This window comes from Ylistrum balloti, unplaced genomic scaffold (genome assembly GCF_031769215.1).
Source record: "Ylistrum balloti isolate Yb309-2 unplaced genomic scaffold, AGI_CSIRO_Ybal_v1 Utg369728, whole genome shotgun sequence".
Classification (NCBI taxonomy): Eukaryota; Metazoa; Mollusca; class Bivalvia; order Pectinida; family Pectinidae; genus Ylistrum; species Ylistrum balloti.
This window is the reverse complement of record NW_026781944.1, coordinates 186,037-213,671: the sequence shown is the minus strand read 5'-3', so window position 1 is coordinate 213,671 and position 27,635 is coordinate 186,037. Positions and strand designations below refer to the sequence as shown.

At 39.1% G+C, this 27,635-nt stretch overlaps 1 protein-coding gene across 1 annotated transcript in view; it reads right to left on the bottom strand.

Moving 5' to 3' along the window:
• LOC132565619 (deleted in malignant brain tumors 1 protein-like) overlaps nucleotides 1-25,742 on the bottom strand; it is a 39,159-nt gene extending 13,417 nt beyond the window's left edge. The window contains exons 1-14 of the mRNA XM_060230263.1: nucleotides 25,667-25,742; nucleotides 25,165-25,306; nucleotides 23,955-24,121; nucleotides 22,738-22,888; nucleotides 21,903-22,063; nucleotides 17,072-17,228; nucleotides 16,244-16,416; nucleotides 15,370-15,523; nucleotides 11,972-12,144; nucleotides 10,943-11,096; nucleotides 8,718-8,887; nucleotides 7,699-7,852; nucleotides 5,011-5,180; nucleotides 3,612-3,694 (exon numbers count right to left, since the gene is read on the bottom strand). Of these exons, the coding sequence (XP_060086246.1) occupies nucleotides 3,612-3,694; nucleotides 5,011-5,180; nucleotides 7,699-7,852; nucleotides 8,718-8,887; nucleotides 10,943-11,096; nucleotides 11,972-12,144; nucleotides 15,370-15,523; nucleotides 16,244-16,416; nucleotides 17,072-17,228; nucleotides 21,903-22,063; nucleotides 22,738-22,888; nucleotides 23,955-24,121; nucleotides 25,165-25,306; nucleotides 25,667-25,742 (2,085 nt within the window). The remainder of the gene's footprint in view (nucleotides 1-3,611; nucleotides 3,695-5,010; nucleotides 5,181-7,698; nucleotides 7,853-8,717; nucleotides 8,888-10,942; nucleotides 11,097-11,971; nucleotides 12,145-15,369; nucleotides 15,524-16,243; nucleotides 16,417-17,071; nucleotides 17,229-21,902; nucleotides 22,064-22,737; nucleotides 22,889-23,954; nucleotides 24,122-25,164; nucleotides 25,307-25,666) is intronic.
• Between the last annotated feature and the right edge of the window lie 1,893 nt (nucleotides 25,743-27,635).

The window sequence follows — 27,635 nt, the reverse complement described above, 5'->3', positions numbered from 1 at the left end:
TATTCTCTATTCTCTACATGTAGATGTGTTTGGACAGTTTCTATTCTCTACATGTAGATGTGTTTGGACAGTTTCTATTCTCTACATGTAGATGTGTTTGGACAGTTTCTATTCTCTACATGTAGATGTGTTTGGACAGTTTCTATTCTCTACATGTAGATGTGTTTGGACAGGTTCTATTCTCTACATGTAGATGTGTTTGGACAGTTTCTATTCTCTACATGTAGATGTGTTTGGACAGTTTCTATTCTCTACATGTAGATGTGTTTGGACAGTGTGTGTTTGGACAGTTTCTATTCTCTACATGTAGATGTGTTTGGACAGTTTCTATTCTCTACATGTAGATGTGTTTGGACAGTTTCTATTCTCTACATGTAGATGTGTTTGGACAGTTTCTATTCTCTACATGTAGATGTGTTTGGACAGTTTCTATTCTCTACATGTAGATGTGTTTGGACAGTTTCTATTCTCTACATGTAGATGTGTTTGGACAGTTTCTATTCTCTACATGTAGATGTGTTTGGACAGTTTCTATTCTCTACATGTAGATGTGTTTGGACAGTTTCTATTCTCTACATGTAGATGTGTTTGGACAGTTTCTATTCTCTACATGTAGATGTGTTTGGACAGTTTCTATTCTCTACATGTAGATGTGTTTGGACAGTTTATTTGTGTTTGGACAGTTTCTATTCTCTACATGTAGATGTGTTTGGACAGTTTCTATTCTCTACATGTAGATGTGTTTGGACAGTTTCTATTCTCTACATGTAGATGTGTTTGGACAGTTTCTATTCTCTACATGTAGATGTGTTTGGACAGTTTCTATTCTCTACATGTAGATGTGTTTGGACAGTTTCTATTCTCTACATGTAGATGTGTTTGGACAGTTTCTATTCTCTACATGTAGATGTGTTTGGACAGTTTCTATTCTCTACATGTAGATGTGTTTGGACAGTTTCTATTCTCTACATGTAGATGTGTTTGGACAGTTTCTATTCTCTACATGTAGATGTGTTTGGACAGTTTCTATTCTCTACATGTAGATGTGTTTGGACAGTTTCTATTCTCTACATGTAGATGTGTTTGGACAGTTTCTATTCTCTACATGTAGATGTGTTTGGACAGTATTCATTCTCTACATGTAGATGTGTTTGGACAGTTTCTATTCTCTACATGTAGATGTGTTTGGACAGTTTCTATTCTCTACATGTAGATGTGTTTGGACAGTTTCTATTCTCTACATGTAGATGTGTTTGGACAGTTTCTATTCTCTACATGTAGATGTGTTTGGACAGTTTCTATTCTCTACATGTAGATGTGTTTGGACAGTTTCTATTCTCTACATGTAGATGTGTTTGGACAGTTTCTATTCTCTACATGTAGATGTGTTTGGACAGTTTCTATTCTCTACATGTAGATGTGTTTGGACAGTTTCTATTCTCTACATGTAGATGTGTTTGGACAGTTTCTATTCTCTACATGTAGATGTGTTTGGACAGTTTCTATTCTCTACATGTAGATGTGTTTGGACAGTTTCTATTCTCTACATGTAGATGTGTTTGGACAGTACTCATTCTCTACATGTAGATGTGTTTGGACCGTTTCTATTCTCTACATGTAGATGTGTTTGGACAGTTTCTATTCTCTACATGTAGATGTGTTTGGACAGTTTCTATTCTCTACATGTAGATGTGTTTGGACAGTTCTATTCTCTACATGTAGATGTGTTTGGACAGTTTCTATTCTAGTAGATGTGTTTGGACTATTCTCTACATGTAGATGTGTTTGGACAGTTTCTATTCTCTACATGTAGATGTGTTTGGACAGTTTCTATTCTCTACATGTAGATGTGTTTGGACAGTTTCTATTCTCTACATGTAGATGTGTTTGGACAGTTTCTATTCTCTACATGTAGATGTGTTTGGACAGTTTCTATTCTCTACATGTAGATGTGTTTGGACAGTTTCTATTCTCTACATGTAGATGTGTTTGGACAGTTTCTATTCTCTACATGTAGATGTGTTTGGACAGTTTCTATTCTCTACATGTAGATGTGTTTGGACAGTTTCTATTCTCTACATGTAGATGTGTTTGGACAGTTTCTATTCTCTACATGTAGATGTGTTTGGACAGTTTCTATTCTCTACATGTAGATGTGTTTGGACAGTATCCGTTCTACATGTAGATGTGTTTGGACAGTTTCTATTCTCTACATGTAGATGTGTTTGGACAGTTTCTATTCTCTACATGTAGATGTGTTTGGACAGTTTCTATTCTCTACATGTAGATGTGTTTGGACAGTATCTATTCTCTACATGTAGATGTGTTGGACAGGTTCTATTCTCTACATGTAGATGTGTTTGGACAGTTTCTATTCTCTACATGTAGATGTGTTTGGACAGTTTCTATTCTCTACATGTAGATGTGTTTGGACAGTTTCTATTCTCTACATGTAGATGTGTTTGGACAGTTTCTATTCTCTACATGTAGATGTGTTTGGACAGTTTCTATTCTCTACATGTAGATGTGTTTGGACAGTTTCTATTCTCTACATGTAGATGTGTTTGGACAGTTTCTATTCTCTACATGTAGATGTGTTTGGACAGTTTCTATTCTCTACATGTAGATGTGTTTGGACAGTACATGTAGATGTGTTTGGACAGTTTCTATTCTCTACATGTAGATGTGTTTGGACAGTTTCTATTCTCTACATGTAGATGTGTTTGGACAGTTTCTATTCTCTACATGTAGATGTGTTTGGACAGTTTCTATTCTCTACATGTAGATGTGTTTGGACAGTTTCTATTCTCTACATGTAGATGTGTTTGGACAGTTTCTATTCTCTACATGTAGATGTGTTTGGACAGTTTCTATTCTCTACATGTAGATGTGTTTGGACAGTTTCTATTAGATGTGTTTGGACAGTTTCTATTCTCTACATGTAGATGTGTTTGGACAGTTTCTATTCTCTACATGTAGATGTGTTTGGACAGTTTCTATTCTCTACAAGAAGATGTGTTTGGACAGTTTCTATTCTTTACATTTAGATGTGTTTGGACAGTTTCTATTCTCTACAGGTAGATGTGTTTGGACAGTTTCTATTCTCTACATGTAGATGTGTTTGGACAGTTTCTATTCTCTACATGTAGATGTGTTTGGACAGTTTCTATTCTCTACATGTAGATGTGTTTGGACAGTTTCTATTCTCTACATGTAGATGTGTTTGGACAGTTTCTATTCTCTACATGTAGATGTGTTTGGACAGATTCTATTCTCTACATGTAGATGTGTTGGACAGTTTCTATTCTCTACATGTAGATGTGTTTGGACAGGTTCTATTATCTACAGGTAGATGTGTTTGGACAGTTTCTATTCTCTACATGTAGATGTGTTTGGACAGTTTCTATTCTCTACATGTAGATGTGTTAAATGGTCTTTTTTATTCACTACAATTGATTATATAAAATATTACTGTTTACCACCTACAGTCGCTTTACTGTGATCGACACCATTATGTGTTATCGAAGAATTTATATTTCAATAGCTATTGTTAAACATTATGTTTTGATTCGCAAACGAGCCCCGCCCTTCTCCTCCTCCACCTTTATTACCTCGCCCACAGCGCACTGCTGAGTTTCCTTACAAGTACTTGGATCAGTGAGTCCGTCACAGTGGTAGCACTCGAGGCCATGATCTACAACAATGTTTATTTTTAAACACAATTCTCAGAAAAAATATTTATCAATTAAACACGAGTTTGATGAAATAACAGATATTCTGTGCAGTGAAGATGTACTAGACAAACTTTTCCATTAATACATGCTGAAGCGAAAGTGAAATAATGCTATTTCCGGAACTCTTTTGTGTGCCCAAATAGGCGTCCCTGTCATAAGTAAATTTTTTTTCTAGAGGAGCTACTCGTTGGAAACAGGTCAATATTTACACTCTGACATTTTTTCACATTATCATTTCCATGTTGATATTTCGAAACGTAGTAAATAGGAAAATTAATTGGTTTGTTAAAATATGTTGTTTGGACTGTAGATACATTTCATGAATAACCAAACATTCCACCGTGAGTTGTTGGATATTCTGAAGTGTAATAGCGTACACTGATATTTACTTGTTTATCGCTGTCGTAATCGTGCAATGGATGGGACTTTTCAAGATGGCGGACCAACGTAACACCGGAACGTAAGCTCTGCTTTCAAACGGTAGTATCCATAATTTATATACTCACTATGATGATCATGACACATATTGTATCTGATTCGCAAATAGAGCTAATATTGTTGTACGTATCTATCTGGATGACGATAGACTTAAAATGTAGTGCAATCTGCGTGTAAACCTCGCCAACATGCCGATCTGTCGGATCCAAGCGGGTGTGGGCTTAACTTTTGGCCCTAGCTAAAAAAAAATAGTCGGAGTCAGAGTTTTAATGTTAAATTGAAGATTAGATAAGCCTCTTATCGAATGACAATCTTTTGTGACGGAATCGGAAGCTTAACTGGAGAATAAAACACAGGAAATTTTGACCATGCGATGGCTCAGTCCTTAGTAACATGATCACAAAATGCACCGAGACCGAGCCTTCGCATAGTCGAAACTTCCTTCGTTTTTTTTTTCTTAAATCACGCTTCCCATTCCTTCACAGAAGATTGTCGTTCGATCAGAGGCTTATCAAATCTTCAGCTTGAAATTAAAAGTCTGACTGGATTTATTCAGTTTTTTTAGCTACCGCACACCCGCTTGGATCCAACAGATCGGCATGTTGACGAGTTTTAACTGCAGATTGCACTACATTTTAAGTCTATCATCATCCAGATAGATACGTACAACAATATTAGCTCTATTTGCGAATCAGATACAATATGTGTCATGATCAAAGTGAGTATATAAATTATGGATGTTACCGTTTGAAAGCAGAGCTTACGTTCCGGTGTCACGTTGGTCCGCCATCTTGAAAAGTTCTCTCCATTGCACGATCACGACAGTGTTTATGCTTACTTCTACACACGATGGCTACATCTTTCTCGTGTGTGCACGAGTTAGATCCCCATTGTCCGTGAATGCAGAGGTCCAGTGATGGTTCACTTCCGTTACAATTCACATTACTTAGCCAGATATCTCCAGTTCCGGGACCAAAGGCGGGTGATCCTTGGACCACTGGCGAGTCACTGGAAAATATTAATATAAATAAACTTACGTATATTGTCGTTTATCACCTGGATATTCTTTGTTTGTTATGGTTTATCTCCCTTGTATTCTATCACACCCGGCGATAGTGTATCTCCCTTGTATTCTATCACGCCAGTCGATAGTTTATCTCCTTTGTATTCTATCACACCAGGCGATAGCTTATCTCCCTTGTATTCTATCACACCCGGCGATAGTTTATCTCCCTTGTATTCTATCACGCCAGTCGATAGTTTATCTCCTTTGTATTCTATCACACCAGGCGATAGTTTATCTCCCTTGTATTCTATCACACCCGGCGATAGTGTATCTTCCATGTTTTCTATCACACTCGGCGATAGTTTATCTCCCTTGTTTTCTATCAAGTCAGGCGATAGTTTATCTCCCTTGTATTCTATCACACCAGGCGATAGTTTATCTCCCTTGTATTCTATCACACTCGGCGATAGTTTATCTCCCTTGTTTTCTATCAAGCCAGGCGATAGTTTATCTCCCTTGTATTCTATCACACCCGGCGATAGTTTATCTCCCTTGTATTCTATCACACTTGGCGATAGTTTATCTCCCTTGTATTCTATCACACCCGGCGATAGTTTATCTCCCTTGTATTCTATCACACCAGGCAATAGTTTATCGCCCTTGTATTCTATCACACCAGGCGATAGTTTATCTCCCTTGTATTCTATCACACCCGGCGATAGTTTATCTCCCTTGTATTCTATCACACCCGGCGATAGTTTATCTCCCTTGTATTCTATCACACCCGGCGATAGTTTATCTCCCTTGTATTCTATCACACTAGGCGATCGTTTATCTCCCTTGTATTCTATCACACTTGGCGATAGTTTATCTCCCTTGTATTCTATCACACCCGGCGATAGTTTATCTCCCTTGTATTCTATCACACCAGGCGATAGTTTATCTCCCTTGTATTCTATCACACCAGGCGATAGTTTATCTCCCTTGTATTCTATCACACCCGGCGATAGTTTATCTCCCTTGTATTCTATCACGGCAGTCGATAGTTTATCTACCTTGTATTCTATCACACCCGGCGATAGTTTATCTCCCTTGTATTCTATCACACCCGGCGATAGTTTATCACCCTTGTATTCTATCACACTAGGCGATAGTTTATCTCCCTTTTATTCTATCACACTCGGCGATAGTTTATCTCCCTTGTATTCTATCACACTTGGCGATAGTTTATCTCCCTTGTATTCTATCACACTTGGCGATAGTTTATCTCCCTTGTATTCTATCACACTAGGCGATAGTTTATCTCCCTTGTATTCTATCACACCCGGCGATCGTTTATCTCCCTTGTATTCTATCACACTTGGCGATAGTTTATCTCCCTTGTTTTCTATCAAGCCAGGCGATAGTTTATCTCCCTTGTATTCTATCACACCCGGCGATAGTTTATCTCCCTTGTATTCTATCACACCCGGCGATAGTTTATCTCCCTTGTATTCTATCACACCAGGCGATAGTTTATCTCCCTTGTATTCTATCACACTTGGCGATAGTTTATCTCCCTTGTATTCTATCACACTTGGCGATAGTTTATCTCCCTTGTATTCTATCACACCAGGCGATAGTTTATCTCCCTTGTATTCTATCACACCAGGCGATAGTTTATCTCCCTTGTATTCTATCACACCAGGCGATAGTTTATCTCCCTTGTATTCTATCACACCAGGCGATAGATTATCTCCCTTGTATTCTATCACACCCGGCAATAGTTTATCTCCCTTGTATTCTATCACACCAGGCGATAGTTTATCTCCCTTGTATTCTATCACACCCGGCGATAGTTTATCTCCCTTGTATTCTATCACACCCGGCGATAGTTTATCTCCCTTGTATTCTATCACACCCGGCGATAGTTTATCTCCCTTGTATTCTATCACACCAGGCGATAGATTATCTCCCTTGTATTCTATCACACCCGGCAATAGTTTTTCTCCCTTGTATTCTATCACACCCGGCGATAGTTTATCTCCCTTGTATTCTATCACACCCGGCGATAGTTTATCTACCTTGTATTCTATCACACCAGGCGATAGTTTATCTCCCTTGTATTCTATCACACCCGGCGATAGTTTATCTCCCTTGTATTCTATCACACCCGGCGATAGTTTATCTCCCTTGTATTCTATCACACTTGGCGATAGTTTATCTCCCTTGTATTCTATCACACCCGGCGAAAGTTTATCTCCCTTGTATTCTATCACACTTGGCGATAGTTTATCTCCCTTGTATTCTATCACACCCGGCGATAGTTTATCTCCCTTGTATTCTATCACACCAGGCGATAGTTTATCTCCCTTGTATTCTATCACACCAGCAGTTAATACATATTTATGTGTTTTTATTCTATGGCATCCTACAGTTTATATAAAACACTATTGATATTATTACACTCATTACTCTTAACATGCATTCACGTAGTTTGGGGGTTTACCCTTTTTGTGTCATATACCATTTTGGTTTTACCTTGGAAATCCTAATGCGTTGCACACAACCTTGGCGTCAGTCACACCGAATCCATCGCTGCACACAGAGCCCCATCGATTGTTGTGAAACACTTCCAGACGTCCCTCGAATGGTCCTACTCCACCAACCAATCGTAGCGGGCTTTCATTCGTTCCTAGACATTTTATTGTTAGTATCAAGCATCAAAAAGAATTGCGTCCAAAGATAGGGGTCAATGATAGGTAAGAAAAATATAAACGAAAAAAGCAAAATGTTTCAAGCAAAATCGTTTTTTACACATCATAGAAAAATAGTTCCGAGAAAAGCATAGTTATGTAACCGGTATACCAATAAAATATGTAAATTTGTTGTTTAATGGATTCATGGTGATTTATGTTAATTGTTTTAGTAGGTTAATGTTGACGCATGCTTATTATTTTAATGAATTCATTTGATTCATTCTAATTTATTTCTAATGCATGCATGTGACTAATTCTGATTGGTTTTTAATGTCTTCAAGTGACTCATTATAATTCGTATTTAATGCATGCCTGTGACTCATTCTAAATGGTTTTTATGCATTCCTGGTGACGCATGCTTATTGTGTAAATGCATTTAAGTGACTCATTCTAATTGTATTTTAATACATGTCTGTTGGTCCATGCTTGTTGTATTAACGGGTTCATGGTGACTCCTGTATTTTTTAATGGATTCAACACAATAGAACAGCCGACATTTCCAAGACAGTCCATACGCTGATTCATACAACACATAACTCTATACTACCTTGGTATTAATAGTCTTTATCAAGGAGGGTAAACTCTGCAATCACAACGTGGCGGAATTCATTGAGGATCATTTGTGCTGTTGCACATAACACCTTATTTCTATGACAAAAATTATAATGTAAAAATATACTTATTGTGAACCATCAAATTGAATCAGGACTGTCATTTCCCACATGCTTAATAAATCAGCGTCTAATTGTGACGTCAGTCAACGAATGTTGTGACATCATTTCATATGTATTGTTCCATTACCTCCACATCGTACTCCTACATCTTCAGTATGATCGCAGTTATTGGTGCCATACGGGTTATGGCGACATGCGTCGAGAGTGTTTTCCAATCCAGTGCAGTGCACGTTGTCAAGCCATATTCTACCGATTCCTTCTCCGAAGAATCCTCCATTCACAGACTCGGCTTCACCTCTTTAACAGGAAATCAAACCTCAGGAAAAAGTACCTTCCTGTTTATATATCGTTATCTACAAGGCATTTATACCTGTCCCGACTGGGGCAAGAATGAAGGCAGAGACTAGATGAGACTGGGAGAAATGCTTCACGGAAAATGATCACAATATTAACGACGGCACGGCTAGAATGAGGAATATGACAAAGACAGGATAAGGTATGGGGAGAAAAATGGAATGAGGACAAAGTTAGAATGGGAACAGACCAGAATGGGTACGCTGAAAAGGATTGGATGTGGAAAGTAGAAAGGTTCGAATGGGGACGGTGACAAGGATGGGATGCGGAAAGGAGAAAGGTCCGAATGGGGACGGTGACAAGGATTGGATGTGGAAAGGAGAAAGGTTAGAATGGGGACGGTGACAAGGATGGGATGTGGAAAGGAGAAAGGTCCGAATGGGGACGGTGATAAGGATGGGATGTGGAAAGGAGAAATATCAGAATGGGGACGGTGATAAGGATGGGATGTGGAAAGGAGAAAGGTCAGAATGGGGACGGTGACAGGGATGGGATGTGGAAAGGAGAAAGGTCCGAATGGGGACGGTGACAAGGATGGGATGTGGAAAGTAGAAAGGTCAGAATACGGACGGTGACAAGGATGGGATGTGGAAAGGAGAAAGGTCAGAATGGAGACAGTGACAAAGATGGGATGTAGAAAGTAGAAAGGTCCGAATGGGGACGGTGATAAGGTAGGGATGTGGAAAGGAGAAAGGTCAGAATGGGGACGGTGATAAGGATGGGATGTGGAAAGGAGAAAGGTCTGAATGGGGACGGTGACAAGGATGGGATGTGGAAAGGAGAAAGGTCAGAATGGGGACGGTGATAAGGATGGGATGTGGAAAGGAGAAAGATCAGAATGGGGACGGTGACAAGGATGGGATGTGGAAAGGAGAAAGGTCAGAATGGGGACGGTGACAGGGATGGGATGTGGAAAGGAGAAAGGTCAGAATGGGGACGGTGATAAGGATGGGATGTGGAAAGTAGAAAGGTCAGAATGGGGACGGTGACAAGGATTGGATGTGGAAAGGAGAAAGGCCAGAATGGGGACGGTGACAAGGATGGGATGTGGAAAGGAGAAAGGTCAGAATGATGACGGTGACAAGGTTGGGATGTGGAAAGGAAAAAGGTCAGAATGGGGATGGTGACAAGGATGGGATGTAGAAAGGAGAAAGGCCAGAATGGGGACGGTGACAAGGATTGGATGTGGAAAGAAGAAAGGCCAGAATGCGGACGGTGACAAGGATGGGATGTGGAAAGGAGAAAGGTCAGAATGGGGACGGTGACAAGGATGGGATGTGGAAAGCTAAGAATGGGGACGTTGACTAGAATTGAATGTGGAAAGTAGAAAGGTCAGAATGGGGACGGTGACAAGGATGGGATGTGGAAAGGAGAAAGGTCAGAATGGGGACGGTTACAAGGATTGGGTGTGGAAAGGAGAATGGTCCGAATAGGGACGGTGACAAAGATTGGATGTGGAAAGTAGAAAGGTCCGAATGGGGACGGTGACAAGGATTGGATGTTGAAAGTAGAAAGGCCAGAATGGGGACGGTGACAAGGATTGGATGTGGAAAGGAGAAAGGTCCGAATGGGGAGGTGACAAGGATTGGATGTGGAAAGGAGAAAGGTCCGAATGGGGACGGTGACAAGTATTGGATGTGAAAAGGAGAAAGGTCAGAATGGGGACGCTGAAAAGGATTGGATGTGGAAAGGAGAAAGGTCAGAATGGGGACGGTGACAAGGATTGGATGTGGAAAGGAGAAAGGTCAGAATGGGGACGGTGACAAGGATTGGATGTGGAAAGGAGAAAGGTCAGAATGGGGAGGTGACACAAGGTTAGAATTGGGACAATTAAACGTACGTGACGAGGGCAGGGCAAGGTTCTAATGGAGACAATGACTTGGATATGATGAGGACATTGGCAATGATATAGTTATGACAATGGCAACGTTTGAGTAAGGAAAGTGACAATCTCAGAATATAGACAATGTGGTGAGTTTAAGTGGGTTTAGTACTTACGTAGGGTAGCCTAACATTCTGCATACAGTTTTCGCTTCCTCTGCCCCGAAATAATCGTCGCATACCGTTCCCCACTGATTGTGATAGAAAACTTCCAGACGGCCTTCGGTCGCCGATTTTCCATTCACTAGTCTGACAGTCAGATTCTGGTTACCTGGTGTGATAAATAAGGTTTGTATTTGAGTGGTCAATATGATCACTCTGCATGTAAAAACAGTAATGGTTAAGAAATTATTTTGTACTTGCGTCTCACTTTTGTTCTATTGCTTTATTAAATACTCATTAAATCCTTTACACAAATCCATAAATACTTGACGGCGTATTTTTTGTAATTCTAAAGAAACGAAATTATCATATTAAGAAAGTAAAAACACGCGTTTAATCGCCCGCCGACACTGATATTGACGAAGAATCGACTGTTGTTTCTTTTAACAAAGTTGGCATGATGCCAATATTGATAAATAGAGGATTCACAACGAGCCGTTGTTGCATATGATATGTTTGTCACTCGATTTAGATATTTTTCTTTCAACTCAGTGAGTGTTTTGGTAAAGAAATACCAAATACTACAATCACGATTTTGTGACCAAATTCTACCAAAATGAAAAAAAAAATATTTCGAAGTTGAATATACCCACGTGTTTTGCTGGGATGTAATGCTATAACCTTTAGTGAAATGCAAAACTGTCAGATATACATGGAAAAAGTTTTCATATTCAAAGAAAAGAGTGTGAAATCCAAATAAAAACAAAATGTATTACAAACACAATTGTGAACTGCGATTTCATCACTGGTCATACTATCGGTCATCAAAACAGACTAAAACGTGCAACATGTGATATAACAATGACGTCATCGGACGGAGCGATGACACGTTGAAGGTCTTACAGATAACCATGACGTCAACAAACAGAGTGATGACACGTTAACGGTGTTACAGATAACTATGACGTCATTAAACAGAGTGATGACACGTTAACGGTGTTTCAGATAATACTGACGTCATCAAACACAGAGATGGCAACTTACCGGCGTTACAAACGACACCGGCATCCTCACTGTGATCACAATCGTTGTTTCCGAAGCCGTCAAATCGACAGAGTCCAATATTGTTCTCTCGTCCACTGCAGGCAAGCTCATCCATCTGAATAGTTCCACTTCCCTCACCGAAAAATGCATCCCCTAGGGCAAGGGCTGTTCCACTGTAAAAAATGCAATTAAATACACAATGTGCAAGTTCCACACGTATTTAGATAGGATTGAATGTACCTCTATATAATGGTCAATGATTAAGAAAACAAACCCTATTCACCAACAGCACCCTTACAATAAAGTCATCCAAACCATTATCTTTTACAGAAATGGTCCATAACTCAAGCTATTGTTTTCGCGGCCATTGCTACCTCATTGTAACTACGCAGATCGGGACAATATGAAGTCGAGTTTTTGAAAGTAAGTAAACACAAAAAGAAATTTTAACGTAAATTTCACAATTTCATATTCACAAAACGAATATTACTTTTCAAGAATTACGGTTATAATGTCTGAAATTTCTTTGTTGGTTTTGGATTGACACAGGTGTATGCATTGGATGTCGTCAAAGGGAAGGCAGTACTTACACGTACCAAAAACATCATTATATTTGTACATTTTTCATTTTTATATATTGTAAATATTTTTTTCGTTCATTTCTTGCCCTCATTTAATCGAGTATGAGTTGGAATTCTATAGCGATGTCGTAATTTGGTTTGTTGTTTTTATATTACCTTAATAAAAGGTTATTTTTAAAAAAATCTTACGCCATGTGAGGTTTCACATGGTTTTGTACACCGTCGTATGCTGTTGAATAATTTACTAACTAAACATTGTACAACATGTCACAAATCAGCCTAGAATTCACTCCAAGCTATTGTAAAAATACTGCCAAAGACTTAATGTCTACGAGGTAACTGCCACTAAAGAGATTCTACCAGCAATAGGGTGACAGCTAATCATGGGATTAAAAGTCCACAAGTTTCATGGTTACAGCCATACTCCGGGCTGTAATAATTAGATACAAGATAACAGTCAACCTCGGAAACAGACGGTCCATCAGCTACAAGATAACAGTCAACCTCGGAAACAGATGGTCCATCAGTTACAACGTTACAGTCAACCTCGGAAACAGATGGTCCACCAGCTACAAGGTAACAGTCAACATCGGAAACAGATGGTCCATCAGCTACAAGGTTACAGTCAACATCGGAAACAGATGGTCCATCAGCTACAAGATAACAGTCAACCTCGAAAACAGACAGTCCATCAGTTACAAAGTAACAGTCAACCTCGAAAACAGATGGTCCATCAGTTACAAGGTGACAGTCAACCTCGGATACAGACGGTCCATCAGCTACAAGGTGACAGTCAACCTCGGATACAGACGGTCCATCAGCTACAAGGTTACAGTCAACCTCGGAAACAGACGGTCCATCAGCTACAAGGTTACAGTCAACATCGGAAACAGATGGTCCATCAGCTACAAGATAACAGTCAACCTCGGATACAGACGGTCCATCATCTACAAGGTTACAGTCAACCTCGGAAACAGACGGTCCATCAGCTACAAGGTTACAGTCAACATCGGAAACAGATGGTATATCAGTTACAAGGTAACAGTCAACCTCGGAAATAGATGGTCCATCAGTTACAACGTTACATTCAACCTCGGAAACAGACGGTCCATCATCTACAAGGTTACAGTCAACATCGGGAACAAATGGTCCATCAGCTGCAAGATAACAGTCAACCTCGGAAACAGACGGTCCATCAGCTACAAGGTTACAGTCAACATCGGGAACAAATGGTCCATCAGCTGCAAGATAACAGTCAACCTCGTAAACAGACGGTCCATCAGTTACAACGTTACAGTCAACCTCGGAAACAGATGGTCCATCAGCTACAAGGTAACAGTCAACATCGGAAACAGATGGTCCATCAGTTACAACGTTACAGTCAACATCGGAAACAGATGGTCCATCAGCTACAAGGTTACAGTCAACATCGGAAACAGATGGTCCATCACCTACAAAGTAACAGTCAACCTCGGAAACATATGGTCAATTAGCTACAAGGTAACAGTCAACCTCGAAAACAGACAGTCCATCAGTTACAAAGTAACAGTCAACCTCGAAAACAGATGGTCCATCAATTACAAGGTGACAGTCAACCTCGGATACAGACGGTCCATCAGCTACAAGGTGACAGTCAACCTCGGATACAGACGGTCCATCAGCTACAAGGTTACAGTCAACCTCGGAAACAGACGGTCCATCAGCTACAAGGTTACAGTCAACATCGGAAACAGATGGTCCATCAGCTACAAGATAACAGTCAACCTCGGATACAGACGGTCCATCATCTACAAGGTTACAGTCAACATCGGAAACAGATGGTCTATCAGTTACAAGGTAACAGTCAACCTCGGAAATAGATGGTCCATCAGTTACAAGGTGTCAGTCAACCTCGTAAACAGACGGTCCATCAGTTACACAGTAACAGTCAACATCGGAAACAGACGGTCCATCAGTTACAAGGTAACAGTCAACCTCGGGAACAGATGGTCCATCAGTTACAACGTTACAGTCAACCTCGGAAACAGACGGTCCATTAGTTACAAGGTGACAGTCAACCCCGGAAACAGATGGTCCATCAGTTACAAAGTAACAGTCAACCTCGGAAACAGATGGTCTATTAGTTACAAGGAAACAGTCTACCTCGGAAGCAGATGGTCCATCAGCTACAAAGTAACAGCCAACATCGGAAACAGATGGTCTATCAGTTACAAGGTGACAGTCAACCTCGGAATCCGATGGTCCATCAGCTACAAGGTGACAGTCAACCTCGGAATCCGATGGTCCATCAGCTACAAGGTGACAGTCAACCTCGGAAACAGATGGTCCATCAGCTACAAGGTTACAGTCAACCTCGGAAACAGACGGTCCATCAACTACAAAGTAACAGTCAACCTCGGAAACATATGGTCAATTAGCTACAAGGTAACAGTCAACCTCGGAAACAGGCGGTCCATCAGCTACAAGGTTACAGTCAACCTCGGAAACATATGGTCAATTAGCTACAAGGTAACAGGCAACCTATAGTATATCAAGAGTTTTATTAACCTTGGGTCAGGACAGTCTACTTGTTTCAAAATTAGTGTCAACCTCGGAAACAAATAGCCGGCTCGTCAGAAATATTAAGTCCTTTATCTTGTTAAACAAAATGTGAGGATAGAAGAGACTGCTTGAAACATCATGCTATTGTTCCGAATGTCTCTTTTGATACTATAAAGTTTCCTTTTTTTCCTAGTCCCGCTGCGTTTCGTCAAACATTTACCGAGAAGATCGTCATACGCTATGAAGGTATCCAATTACAATTCTCAGTATACTAACTTGAATCCCAGCATGCGACAGATAACTTTGGCCTCTCGATCGTCGAACTCGTCGTCACAAACAGTACCCCATCTATTGTTGTGAAACACTTCAACGCGCCCCTCTTCGTTGTTGGCGCCGTTCACTAGACGGATCTTTACTTCATTTGATGTATCTATAAATACAATCGTATGTTCATTTCAGCACTTTTACATTTTCAGTCCCATTTACACACATCACACAAAACGGTATCAACAACTACAGGTATCTTTGAGACAGAGATAGATAAGTATTTATACACATTTGATAACAAAGAAAACACGGCTCTCTTTTGAAGAACCTGAAATTACTTGCATTGACCAATGTGAGAATGGCATATGTTGTCTATTCAGCAGAATTTTTTTCTGTTCCAGAACTCATGGTCTTATTATCCTTGCACTTTACTTTCCACGTGTTGACTTTTCATTCGTTCACACTGTTATACTCCTATTAATTTTTCTGATCAACAACACCATCTAGATCTTCCTTCTCATGCAGAGGAAATACATAATACTAACATATTTGCCTCCCAAATCTACCGCGTTTCATGATATCCGTGGTGTCGATTGTTGTTGGCAAAAATAAATCGTGTTTGGAGATATAACGACAATTGGAACGTTTGTTTTCATTCTATAACATTATAAATATTTTGAGAACATAACCTAACTTTGATTTGATAGGTCTTTGGTTATCGAGACAAATGTGAATGGCGTCGAACTCGCAAGAGTATAAAAAAATAAGAAAGTTAAATGGATTATGAAACGATATACAATGTAATTATTTTGCATTTTAAGATCTCAATAAACAAGTAAAAGCATATATTGTTTCATTTGCTTCCCTTGAAAGGTCCTCCTACCTCCATTACAGATGACGCCAGCATCCTCAGAGTGATCACAGTCATGAACACCAAATCCCCCGAACACACACTGGGCGAGGTTCTTTTCTGTTCCTATACATTCCACGTCATCCATAACGATGGAGCCACTACCTTGCCCAAAATAGGCGTTCCCAACGCCTTTAGCTGTCCCACTTCAGGAACAAGAATATGTTCAAGTCATTTCATATAATTATGTATATATTAGAAAATATAGAACAAAATATAAATACCGAAATACACATATTTATAATACTTTCCTCAGAATTTCTTCCAGATTATGTACACTAAGCAAGTATATTAATTTGAAGTATACGTAACAATGAACTGTGATCTAGGTAAAAATTAACAGTCGGATTAATTAGCAAGATCTATTATATAAGGACTTTCAATCAAGTCACGATTTTTGCCATTCCGGAAGTCAAATATGTAATTGAAGAAGTCGAGTATCATTCTCCGCAAAAACCTTAAACCGCAATATTATAGAAAGTAAGTTTCATCTGGTCTTTGGAAATTCAAGACATAATAGCTGTTCTCATTAAATCAAAATCACATACATGTAGTTTGTTTTATTCCATCTCAAGGAATCTTTATTACATTGGAAGGTAAATTATTTTACTCCTTAATGTCGCACTCAATAATGACGTCATCGATATTTGCGTACCCAAACGGTGTAACGTCACAATTGACAATTGGATAATTGATCAGTGTAAAATATTTTAGGAGACCGGTATATATAAATATTATAAGATACGTAGAATACTTATTGCAAACATTTCATTCAACAAAAAGCAAGAATTTTTAACGTACTTGGTAAAACCTAGCATATTGCACACTACTTCTGCGTCGACCTCATCCCAAAGGTCATCACAAACGGTCCCCCATCTGCCATTGAGTTCAATCTCCACACGGCCTTCTTCTGCATTCTGACCATTAACCAGTCGCACGTTGAAAGTTGGTGCTGTGTCTTTAAATACAAAAAATGTACCTCATAAAATTCCTCATACTATGACTATGTAATGTTTTATCATAGATATGCGTTGCCTGTTCCCTCTGGAGTTGGCAAGCATTCCTACCTCTAAACTCAATGCATACATATAAGTATAAAGGGTACCTACTGCTCAGAAGAAAAATCCTGAAACAATCTTACTTATAATGTATATAACTTATGAACCTTTAATTTTATTTTAGGGGATGGATTTATGGCTGGGCTGCAGAGGGTCCTAATCCTTGTGGAGGGTGCTGCAGACACTAGGGATCAAAGGAAGAGATCGAGGGGCAGCCCTCAGACGTTTGGCGGCAACTGCAGAAAAAGCATCGTGTTGGCTATGGCACCGATGTTGAAGTCAACATAGACGAATGATGGATTGGCCAACACTGCTGACACACCAGCTACAATATTACATTCAAAACCAGGATGTTGTTGTAAAGAATCGATACATATGAAGAAGCTGGATACTACCTAATGACGTCGACAGAGGCTTCACAACAGTGACATGCTACACACAAGGGATGTCACAAATATCAGAAGAATATCACCTGATGACGTCGACAGAGGCTTCACAACAGTGACATGCTACACACAAGGGATGTCACAAATATCAGAAGAATATCACCTGATGACGTCGACAGAGGCTTCACAACAGTGACATGCTACACACAAGGGATGTCACAAATATCAGAAGAATATCACCTGATGACGTCGACAGATGCTTCACAACAGTGACATGCTGCACACAAGGGATGTCACAAATATCAGAAGAATATCACCTGATGACGTCGACAGATGCTTCACAACAGTGACATGCTGCACACAAGGGATGTCACAAATATCAGAAGAATATCACCTGATGACGTCGACAGAGGCTTCACAACAGTGACATGCTACACACAAGGGATGTCACAAATATCAGAAGAATATCATCTTTAAGTTATCATAATCGTATCCTACACCATCGTAAAGAGAAATGCATTAGGGTGTGTTTGACAGGATTGAACACGAAAAGAGTAAGACGTCACTCAACCATGCTTATTAAACAAACACACCCAGGCAGTGTGAAGTACAATTAAAATTATACGGAAAACAAGGTGAAATACAATTCAAAATATTTATATGGTAACAAAATAACAATACACGATAATAAATTATCAATTATTGACCTCGCCGTCGGTTGATATTTAGAGATTAGTATATGATCCCTTTGATATTACATCCATTATCAGTCCCAGAGTCCCGATATCAACCAGAGGGCCGACAATATTCTTTAAATTATCCTATATATGTTTACAACGTTGCCCATGTTCTTTGCATTGTGTCCCGATTCAATATAAGCGCCTGTCAACTTCATTTTTACAGATTTCTGTCATCAAACTATATACAAATGTCAGTTATAAGTATACATTTGGCATCGTTGTGTTTCAGGGGCCAAAGGTCAAGGCCAAGATAGTGTCCTTGCTATTTATAGAAAATCATCAACTGATTCAATTAAACACTTAGCAACTTCTTTCTTTTACGGTATTTGGTCAAACTTTGGACACTGTTCTGTTGAATGAATTTTAGTTTAATCATATTTAATTGCCAGGACAAATAGTATTGGGTATACCTTACTACAGCATTATTAACGCCCTCTCCTGTCATACATATTTCAACTATACATACATATTGGCTTAGCTGGGTAAGATGATCAGCGAACTTAATGCAAATAAAAAACTAGGAGACAATTGTGTGTCTGAGATATATATATATATATATACATACTCAACAAAAAAAGAAAGGTTAACATGTTTCCTTGGCGAATACCTGTAAATGAGTGAAAACAATATGACGAAAATGGTAATGTTTTACATTACAAAATCCAAGGGGGTTACCAAAATCATTCAAGCGTGAAAGTCTATATTAGCGAAAGAGCTGCACGAGGTTTTCTGCGACTAACTTGTATCGTCATTTGAATTTCATAAACATTCAAACTGACAACTGATCCTTAGGACTTAGAAATCACCGAATCTTGCTATCTATCAACTTTATCATTATGCCCCGGTTGTCACAAGTACAGAGAGAAAGGGCTGTAGGCATGATCCAGACTGGGGAGTCTCGCCGTCGAGTTGCAAGGCATTTTGGTTGCAGTGTTAAGACAATTTGCCAGTTGGTAAGTCGTTTAAACCAAACTGGGTCAACATCCGATCGTCCTCGAAGCGGCCGACCCCGTAAAACGACCGCCAGGGATGACCGTCGTATACGATTGATATACTTGCGCAATCGATTCGTAACCGCAGTAGAGACTACAAGGACATTGTTTGGGCGTCGTGTGTCTCCCCAAACAGTCCGGAACAGGTTGAGGGCCTACCAATTGAAAGCGCGGCGTCCATACAGTGGACCCAATTTCTTGCGACGTCACCGTAATAATCGGTGTAACTGGACCCGTGTTCACCGTCGTTGGGCTTTACGACAATGGAACAATGTTCTGTTTTCAGATGAGTCCAGGTTTTGTCTGCAACACGGTAACGGAAGGCGCAGGGTGTGGAGGCGACGAGGGGAGCGTTTTGCGAACTGCTATGTCGCAGAACGGGACCGCTTTTGGCGGCGGAAGTGTACTGGTTTTGGGTGGTATTTGTCGGAGGGACTCGTACTAGGCTTGTTGTGTTAAATGGCAATTTAACTGGCATTCGATATCGGGACGAAATTTTAAGACCAGTGGTTCTGCCATTCTTAAGACGCCATGGCGTTGGCGCCATTTTTCAACAGGATAACTCACTAGCGCACACCAGTCGCGTCAGCAGAACTTTCTTGCAGCAGAATAACGTACAGGTGTTAGATAGGCCATCTTAATCACCGGATTTGTCACCGATTGAGCATGTCTGGGACGTTCTTGGGCGACGCGTGAGAGAACGTCAAAATCATACGTCAAACTTGCAGGAGCTGGCCCAAGCCTTGATAGCTGAATGGAACAATATCTCTCCTTGAATTATCCGCCAGTTTACGAGTTCCATGCGACGACGCTGCAATGCTGTTTACTTCGCAAAGGGTGGCCATACCCGTTACTAATGGTGTTACCTTTGAAATTGACCCCAACGTCCTTTACAGTCGAATAAAATCTACTGAACGCAAAGTTTTATAATGAACCAAGACTGCAGTTTTATCATAATTGATCAATTACTTTAATCGTACATGATTGGTAAGGATTTATGAAGGGGGCTAATTAATTAATCACAGAATAAAGTAGTGTTACCTTTCTTTTTTTGTTTAGTGTATATATCAAACCATTTTACCAACGTACAATTAATATGTTTTTTTATTAATCAAACCTTCCCTTGTTTTTCAAAAAAAATGTGAGCATTTCGAAAACACACCAAGGTTGCTTTGTTTTGTCAATTCAGGGATATTTAATGATAGATAACCTGGGTTAATTTCAAGGGTCTATAATCAAACCTTGAAACAACTCTAATCTATCGAGTCTTTATTTCGGACATTCGAAGAAAACATTATAGACAATTTCATATTTCATATTTTCCGCAGACACAGGTAGGGTAATCAAGACCCTTAACTCTAAATAGGTCATGATTAAGTGAACTACAGTTACGAGAGTTGATTGATAAGCTGTGAGCCTTGTATCGAACAAGTTAAGAAGGGGTGTCTTTTTACAGCCATATTATCCCCTCACTATTTAAGGCTGTGTACCCGAAGGTTGGTGTCATTTAGTCTGTTTATGTCGAAGAAGCAGCACTTCAAAGTAAACAAGGCAAGTGATTATTTCAAAATAGACAAAATCGCTGAGTCACGCGGGAATATGTTTGGGTACAATTTGTACATCCAGATAGAGGTAAAACTCATTACTCTCACTGAGTCACGCGGGAATATGTTTGGGTACAATTTGTACATCCAGATAGAGATAAAACTCATGACTCTCACGGAGTCAAGCGGGTATATGTTTGGGTACAATTTGTACATCCAGATAGAGATAAAACTCATGACTCTCAATGAGTCACACGGGAATATGTTTGGGTACAATTTGTACACCCAGATAGAGATAAAACTCATGCCTCTCACTGAGCCACACGCGGGGATATGTTTGGATACAATCTGTACATCCAGATAGAGATAAAACTCATGACTGACTGAGCTACACGCGGGGATATGTTTGGATACAATCTGTACACCCAGATAGAGGTAAAACTCATGACTCTCACTGAGCCACACGCGGGGATATGTTTGGATACAATCTGTACATCCAGATAGAGGTAAAACTCATGACTGACTGAGCCACACGCGGGTATATGTTTGGGTACAATTTGTACATCTAGATAAGAGTCAAGCTCTTTACCCTCACTAAGCCACGCGGGTATATATTATTCTCTATTATTTTTCGCCAGTAACTTATCGCTAGATTGAATAAAACCTGCAAACGAAAGCGGCAGTCGTATCTTACATATACAACACGTAGAATCACGAAGTATGTATGTTATCAATATGTCCAACTACAGTTACTAAAAATATATAGAACAATAGCCACATGTGCACTCAATAATGTCACATACATCTAGACAGTGACATACAATCACGTTTACAATAATACAGTGTAACACGTAAACAGTTCACCCACACGTGAGGTAGTTCCAACAAGTGGTCGCTCGAGAATATACCTACCTGTACATACGACACCAACATCCTCGGTATGGTCACAGTCGTTGTTACCTATCTCGGTCATATTACACGCCAGAAGGGTAGTCTCCGGACCCTGACATATGACGTCATCGTACCATATTGGACCTCTCCCTGAACCAAAATTTGAAGGATACGCGTTCAATCTGTAAAACACAAAACGATGCTGTCCTTTGTTCATTACATTGAATTGAAAAAAAAACAAGACAACGATGCACCTAAAATATTTAATCAAGCGAACGGTGCCACAAGAGTCGATTTTCATATCTAACAAAAAAACAAACAAACAAATCGGTGATTATCATAGCTTTCTCTGTATCGCTGGAAATTCTGAATTGTTTATTTGTCGGACACCTTTCACGGGAACTACATAAGTCAAAAATATAAAAGATGTATACTTAAATTTAAACAGGACTTTCAACATCAATATACCTATATTGTAGATCCGCTTTTCCTTCAAAAATACGCTCCATAACATTCTTCAGTTCTTGTATTTACTTTTGATCAGCCGTTATCAGTAAGACGTGCTTACGAGAAAGAAAAACACTTAATTCCGATATTCATGAGTAAATACAGCGAATATTGTTTGAACTCCCTCATTTTATAATCTTTATTTTATAAAGAGAATCCTCGAGATTGAGTATGTATAACCAAAACAGACGCTATATCGTCTTCTTTTTGTAAGATTTTCTTCGGGCGAGACCACAACATTTTCGTAATATATCGAGTTCTCAAAGTTTGCGCCATCCGTGCTTGAGTGAATAACTTTATGATCGCTACCATTTTATCTTTACCATACAAGAAAAAAATCAGCACTTACGATGGCAATCCGAGCTCCTTGCATGCCACTTTTGCGGTTTTAGATGTGAAGTCATCGTCACACACCGTACCCCATTGGCCGTTTAACTCGACCTCGAGACGGCCTGACATACCATCAGCGGCACCATTCACCAGCCTCATCTTGACGTCCTCTAGAAGAAACAAAAACACTTAAATATAGTAAATGCGAGGCCATATGATCCAGTAGGATGCCTGCTTTTGGATGTTTAAATGTCGACCAAAATCCGTGATAATGGGTCACTGTAGCGAGGACATCGGACTGATGACGTACTTCGACCGACCTGGAGGGACCCTCGAGTTGCTGTGCGACAGTCCGTTACTGAGAGCTGGCCCAACTCTGACAATGTACCGATTGGACAGAGTCATGTGCTTAATATGGTGTGAAAACAAAGAGTAGCTCGAGCAAAATAGCCAAACCTGTGGTCTCGTGATGTACCATTAAGCCTCCAGTGGTGGAGGATTTTTGGACGAAGCCAAATTACTGAAACAACAGTAAAAGTCGGGTTCCTTTTAAAACCGTCAACATTTTGTATATGCATATATCTTTGAGGGTTTAAGGAAATCATGTAAAGATTTTGTTCACCAAGTTGTAAGATTACCTAGTCAAAGGACATCAACACTTCTCTAAAATCTTCAAATGTTGATAACCAATCCAGACATTACAACAAAACACATTAGTAACTAAACAATATCTGTATAACCAACAATTTCCACGTAATAACACAAGACAGAAAACATATCTTGATTTTCCATATAACAAACCCGTAACAAAAAACCCGTCAGAAGCACGTCCCAACACCAACATTTTATAAATAAAAAAAATGATTCTTCAAACAATGTAAATACGGCACCTGCTACAACAGAAACAGTGTGTCATTCACTTAATCTCCTGTGATTATACACTGTACATCCAAGCAAACAGGATTTATCATCTGTAAGTGAAAACTAATCCTTGATCCGGAAGATATTTGTATATTGGAATGTTTATTTAATAAGTATGTGGGTGTGATCAAAGCGTTATCATTTGCAAAAGTGATTTAATTTTCAAATATGTATTTCACTTTTTCTTTCGTCTGTGTCAGTTTTCTGTTTCATGGATGGACTGTAAAATTTTGTCTTTGAAAAAATATACTTAACAGCAATCGATTAAAACATGTTAGATATGTATTAAAATAGAAACCGGACATTCGAACTTACTGGAATCACAAATCACTCCGGCATCTTCTGAATGGAAGCAGTCGTGAAATGAATCCGCCCGACAGTTTTCGAGTGTGGTCTCCAAACCAGTACATTGTAGCTCGTCATAAAATATTTTGCCTGTCCCGTTTCCGAAAACTCCCTCCACAGCAGCCACGGCTACGTCTCTGTAACAAATGATACAGGTCCAATAGTGCACACTGTAACTTCTATATAATTAACGAATCAAGCCAGAAATAATGTGTATGTATATAATATGATAAGTCTTTCTTTTACAGTATATAAATGGACCTTATATTTAAGGACATCGACGAGAACATTACTCTCGGATCGACATTCCTTGTTCACCCTTTTTTCACGAAAACGGACCCAACAAACGTCAAATATATCCTGATATTGAATGACTAGCGGCGTTATATAAAGTTGGTAATATTCGCAGGGATTTAGCTTCGCTTTTTTCGAGTTTTCTAAGTAATCAGCAAATGTTTTACAGCAATGTTAATACAAGATACATGCTTTTGTAGTTACTACCAAGTTGGAGAAACGCGAAATTGAGTCACCGTGAACTAATCACATCCGACTTGAATCGAACTTCCTGAGAAGTAAAATATGAATATCTACCTATTCACTTATTAAAATTGACATAAAATCCCTCTGAATTACCTTTAATTACTAAACGCTTTAATGTCCTGCTTAAGTGACATCCTGGGATGGTGATAAAACCATAAATTTGATAACCAGGAAGTTTCTACATCTGATAAATATTTACTCGTCTATTTTGTAAAAGAATTTGGTAGCAATTTTACATCAGTGCATGTAGTTCGGAAACCTAATAAATGTGTTAATCTTCAGTAATCATTTATCTCATTTTTTCGCATTTTCTTTGAAAATGAGAATATTAGTTTTCAAATATATCAAGAAAACATTAATTTTATTAATAACACAAGACCCCGGGTATATTGTACTTACTCTCACCATGTCAACAATGACACGTTTTACTGTAAAATCCCATGTTTTCGTGACTATTTTGTGGATATTTGATTGCATGGGTTAACATAAATCACGAGAATCCTTCAATATTAAAAAATCAAAATTCTGAACAGTTTACTTATCTTTGGATTCAGGATATCCATAAAATCAACGAAAATGAAAATCCCACGAAAATTAACCAATCTACAGTATGTAACTTTAACCACACCATCCGACTTACCCTTTGGGATAGGCCATTCTGCAAACGACTTTAGCATCATCGTGGTCAAACTGGTCATCACAAATGGTTCCCCAGGATCCGTCTTTCATGAGCTGAACCAGTCCCTGACTAGGGTTCGGACCCACTAGCGTCACATTAGTTACTGAAGAACAAAGTGACCACATGATCGCCATTATGGAGATAGTGCCAAGGTCAAGACTTGCCTATTAAAGTAACGTCGTTCATTTTCACTTCAACTTTTCTTATTGTCAGTTAACAACTCCACAGCCTATCACCTACTATATCAAAGTTTACAAAAACGAAGCGAAATCTTAAAAGGAAGGATATCTCCACTGGTAAGACAGAAACACAAAAATTCCAATTATTGCTAATTTTATAAAGAAAAACGTATTGTGTGAGATTCCAGCTGGACCAGCACACACAACATCCCGAGAAGGGATCACTATATGTAAATTCATACTCATAACGCTTGACATGTATGTAAAGTAATTTTTGTACTTACTTTGCGCATAACTGTAATGGCAGATCAGACCTAAAACAATAAAACATAAATAGAGATTAGTATACGGATATAACATTTCAACTTCAGTCTGTTGGGTATCATCTTGGATATCTCAAATTTCTTATCAATATATTGGGAATTTATTTTAATTACAATTTATGATAATTTACAGCATTTTTCGAGAGAGCAACAGCAATATGATTTGTCAATTCTATATTGAAAAATTGGATGTGAAACTGTGTCTTTTAACATACGGGAATGCGTATATTGGAATCTTGAAAATCACAGCAAAGTTTATGCAGCCTTCCTGGACACACAGAAGGCATTTGATACCGTCTGGTACTCTGCGTTAATGAGGAAAATATATGAATTCGGTATTAGAGGGAATATGTTGAAATTCTTCGTGAATGCCTACAGCAATATATCAAGCGCTATAATGTCCCATGGCACTAGATCACGAAAGGTGCCGCCAGTTCGTTCTGGTATCAGGCAAGGTGGGATCGCGTCCACATTTTTATATCTTACATAAATGATTTGTTGACCGATTTGGAAGACTCAAATGAGGGAGCAATGCTAATGGATATCAAATATTGAAACCCCGCGCTTGCAGATGACTTAGTCCTGCTTACCATTTCCCCGTCGTCTCTTCAAAAAATGCTAGACATCTGTGCCGAATATGCAAAGTCTATGCACTTCTGGTACAATACAGAAAAGAGCACCATAGTTGTATTTGGGAAAAGACGAAACGAAAACGTTAAAACAACATGGACACTTATGGACAATAACTTAAATACATCAAAATCGTGTAAACACGCTGGTATCCTTTTATCAGAAGATTTGAAGTGCTCCGGAGCGATACAGAACGCACGTGCAAAGGGCAGGAATTCTTTTAATCTTATCACTAAATTTGGATCAGATTGCCAGAGCACGAATCCGTTAACCACTAAAAGTTTGTACAAGAAGGTGGTTCTTCCAAGCGTATTGTATGGATTAGAGTTTTGGTGCAATCCTACCAAAAAGGATATACAGCAAAACCGGGTATTTCAACATCAGATAGCTAAGAGAACCCAGTGCCTTCCAATATATACCCGATCAGACATAGCTTTACTGGGTCTTATAAAAATGGAAACTGTAATAGAACAGCGGAAATTGAATTTTTTGTGTTCACTCATTAGCCTACCATCATGTATATTATCTAAAGACATTTTAATCCGTAGACTATACCAGTTTTGTGATAAAAACGGTGAAATACAGACGGGATTTATTCCGGACGTACACAAACCTCTACTAAAATATGAATTAAACAGTGATTTAGTTACATATTTGTGTAACCCTGGTAAAATACTATCCGCAATGTACCACTCGGCTAGAGAGAACTTCTCTTTAGCTCGATTGAAAACGAGGTGGATTCCTAGCGGAGGCATTGAGATGAAAAATGACCTCTGTAATTTGGAATCGTTAAAACACTTCATTCAGAAAATGAACGAATCGAAAGTCGAATGCAGAAAGACATTGATTTCCTTCGATTCAAGGAAATACATGGACGTTATGAACCATGGGTCATGTGGACAATTCCAGTAAAAACTCAGCGTGATAGTTCAGCGATACGATACACCAACAAAGTCTTGACGACTATTCCAAGATGGATTGAAGGTCAGTGTCAGTGATGTGGATCATTATACATTGACTTGATACTACACATAGTGACGACCTGTGACGTCACACAATTTCTCAGGATTGATTATATGATATCGATCATAGAAAATTACGGCAAGGAGTTTGCTGATCACTTGAACACTTTACCCCATGAAGAATTTTTCGGGCGACGTTTAGGTAAAGATTCCAAGACTTACGCACCTTTAATAGACACTAAAGGATTTTATCTGGACAGTGCTAAATATATATCCAATGCCGCCAAACTATACTTCGACAATAAAAATCTTACGCACACATCATAAATGTGTGTACA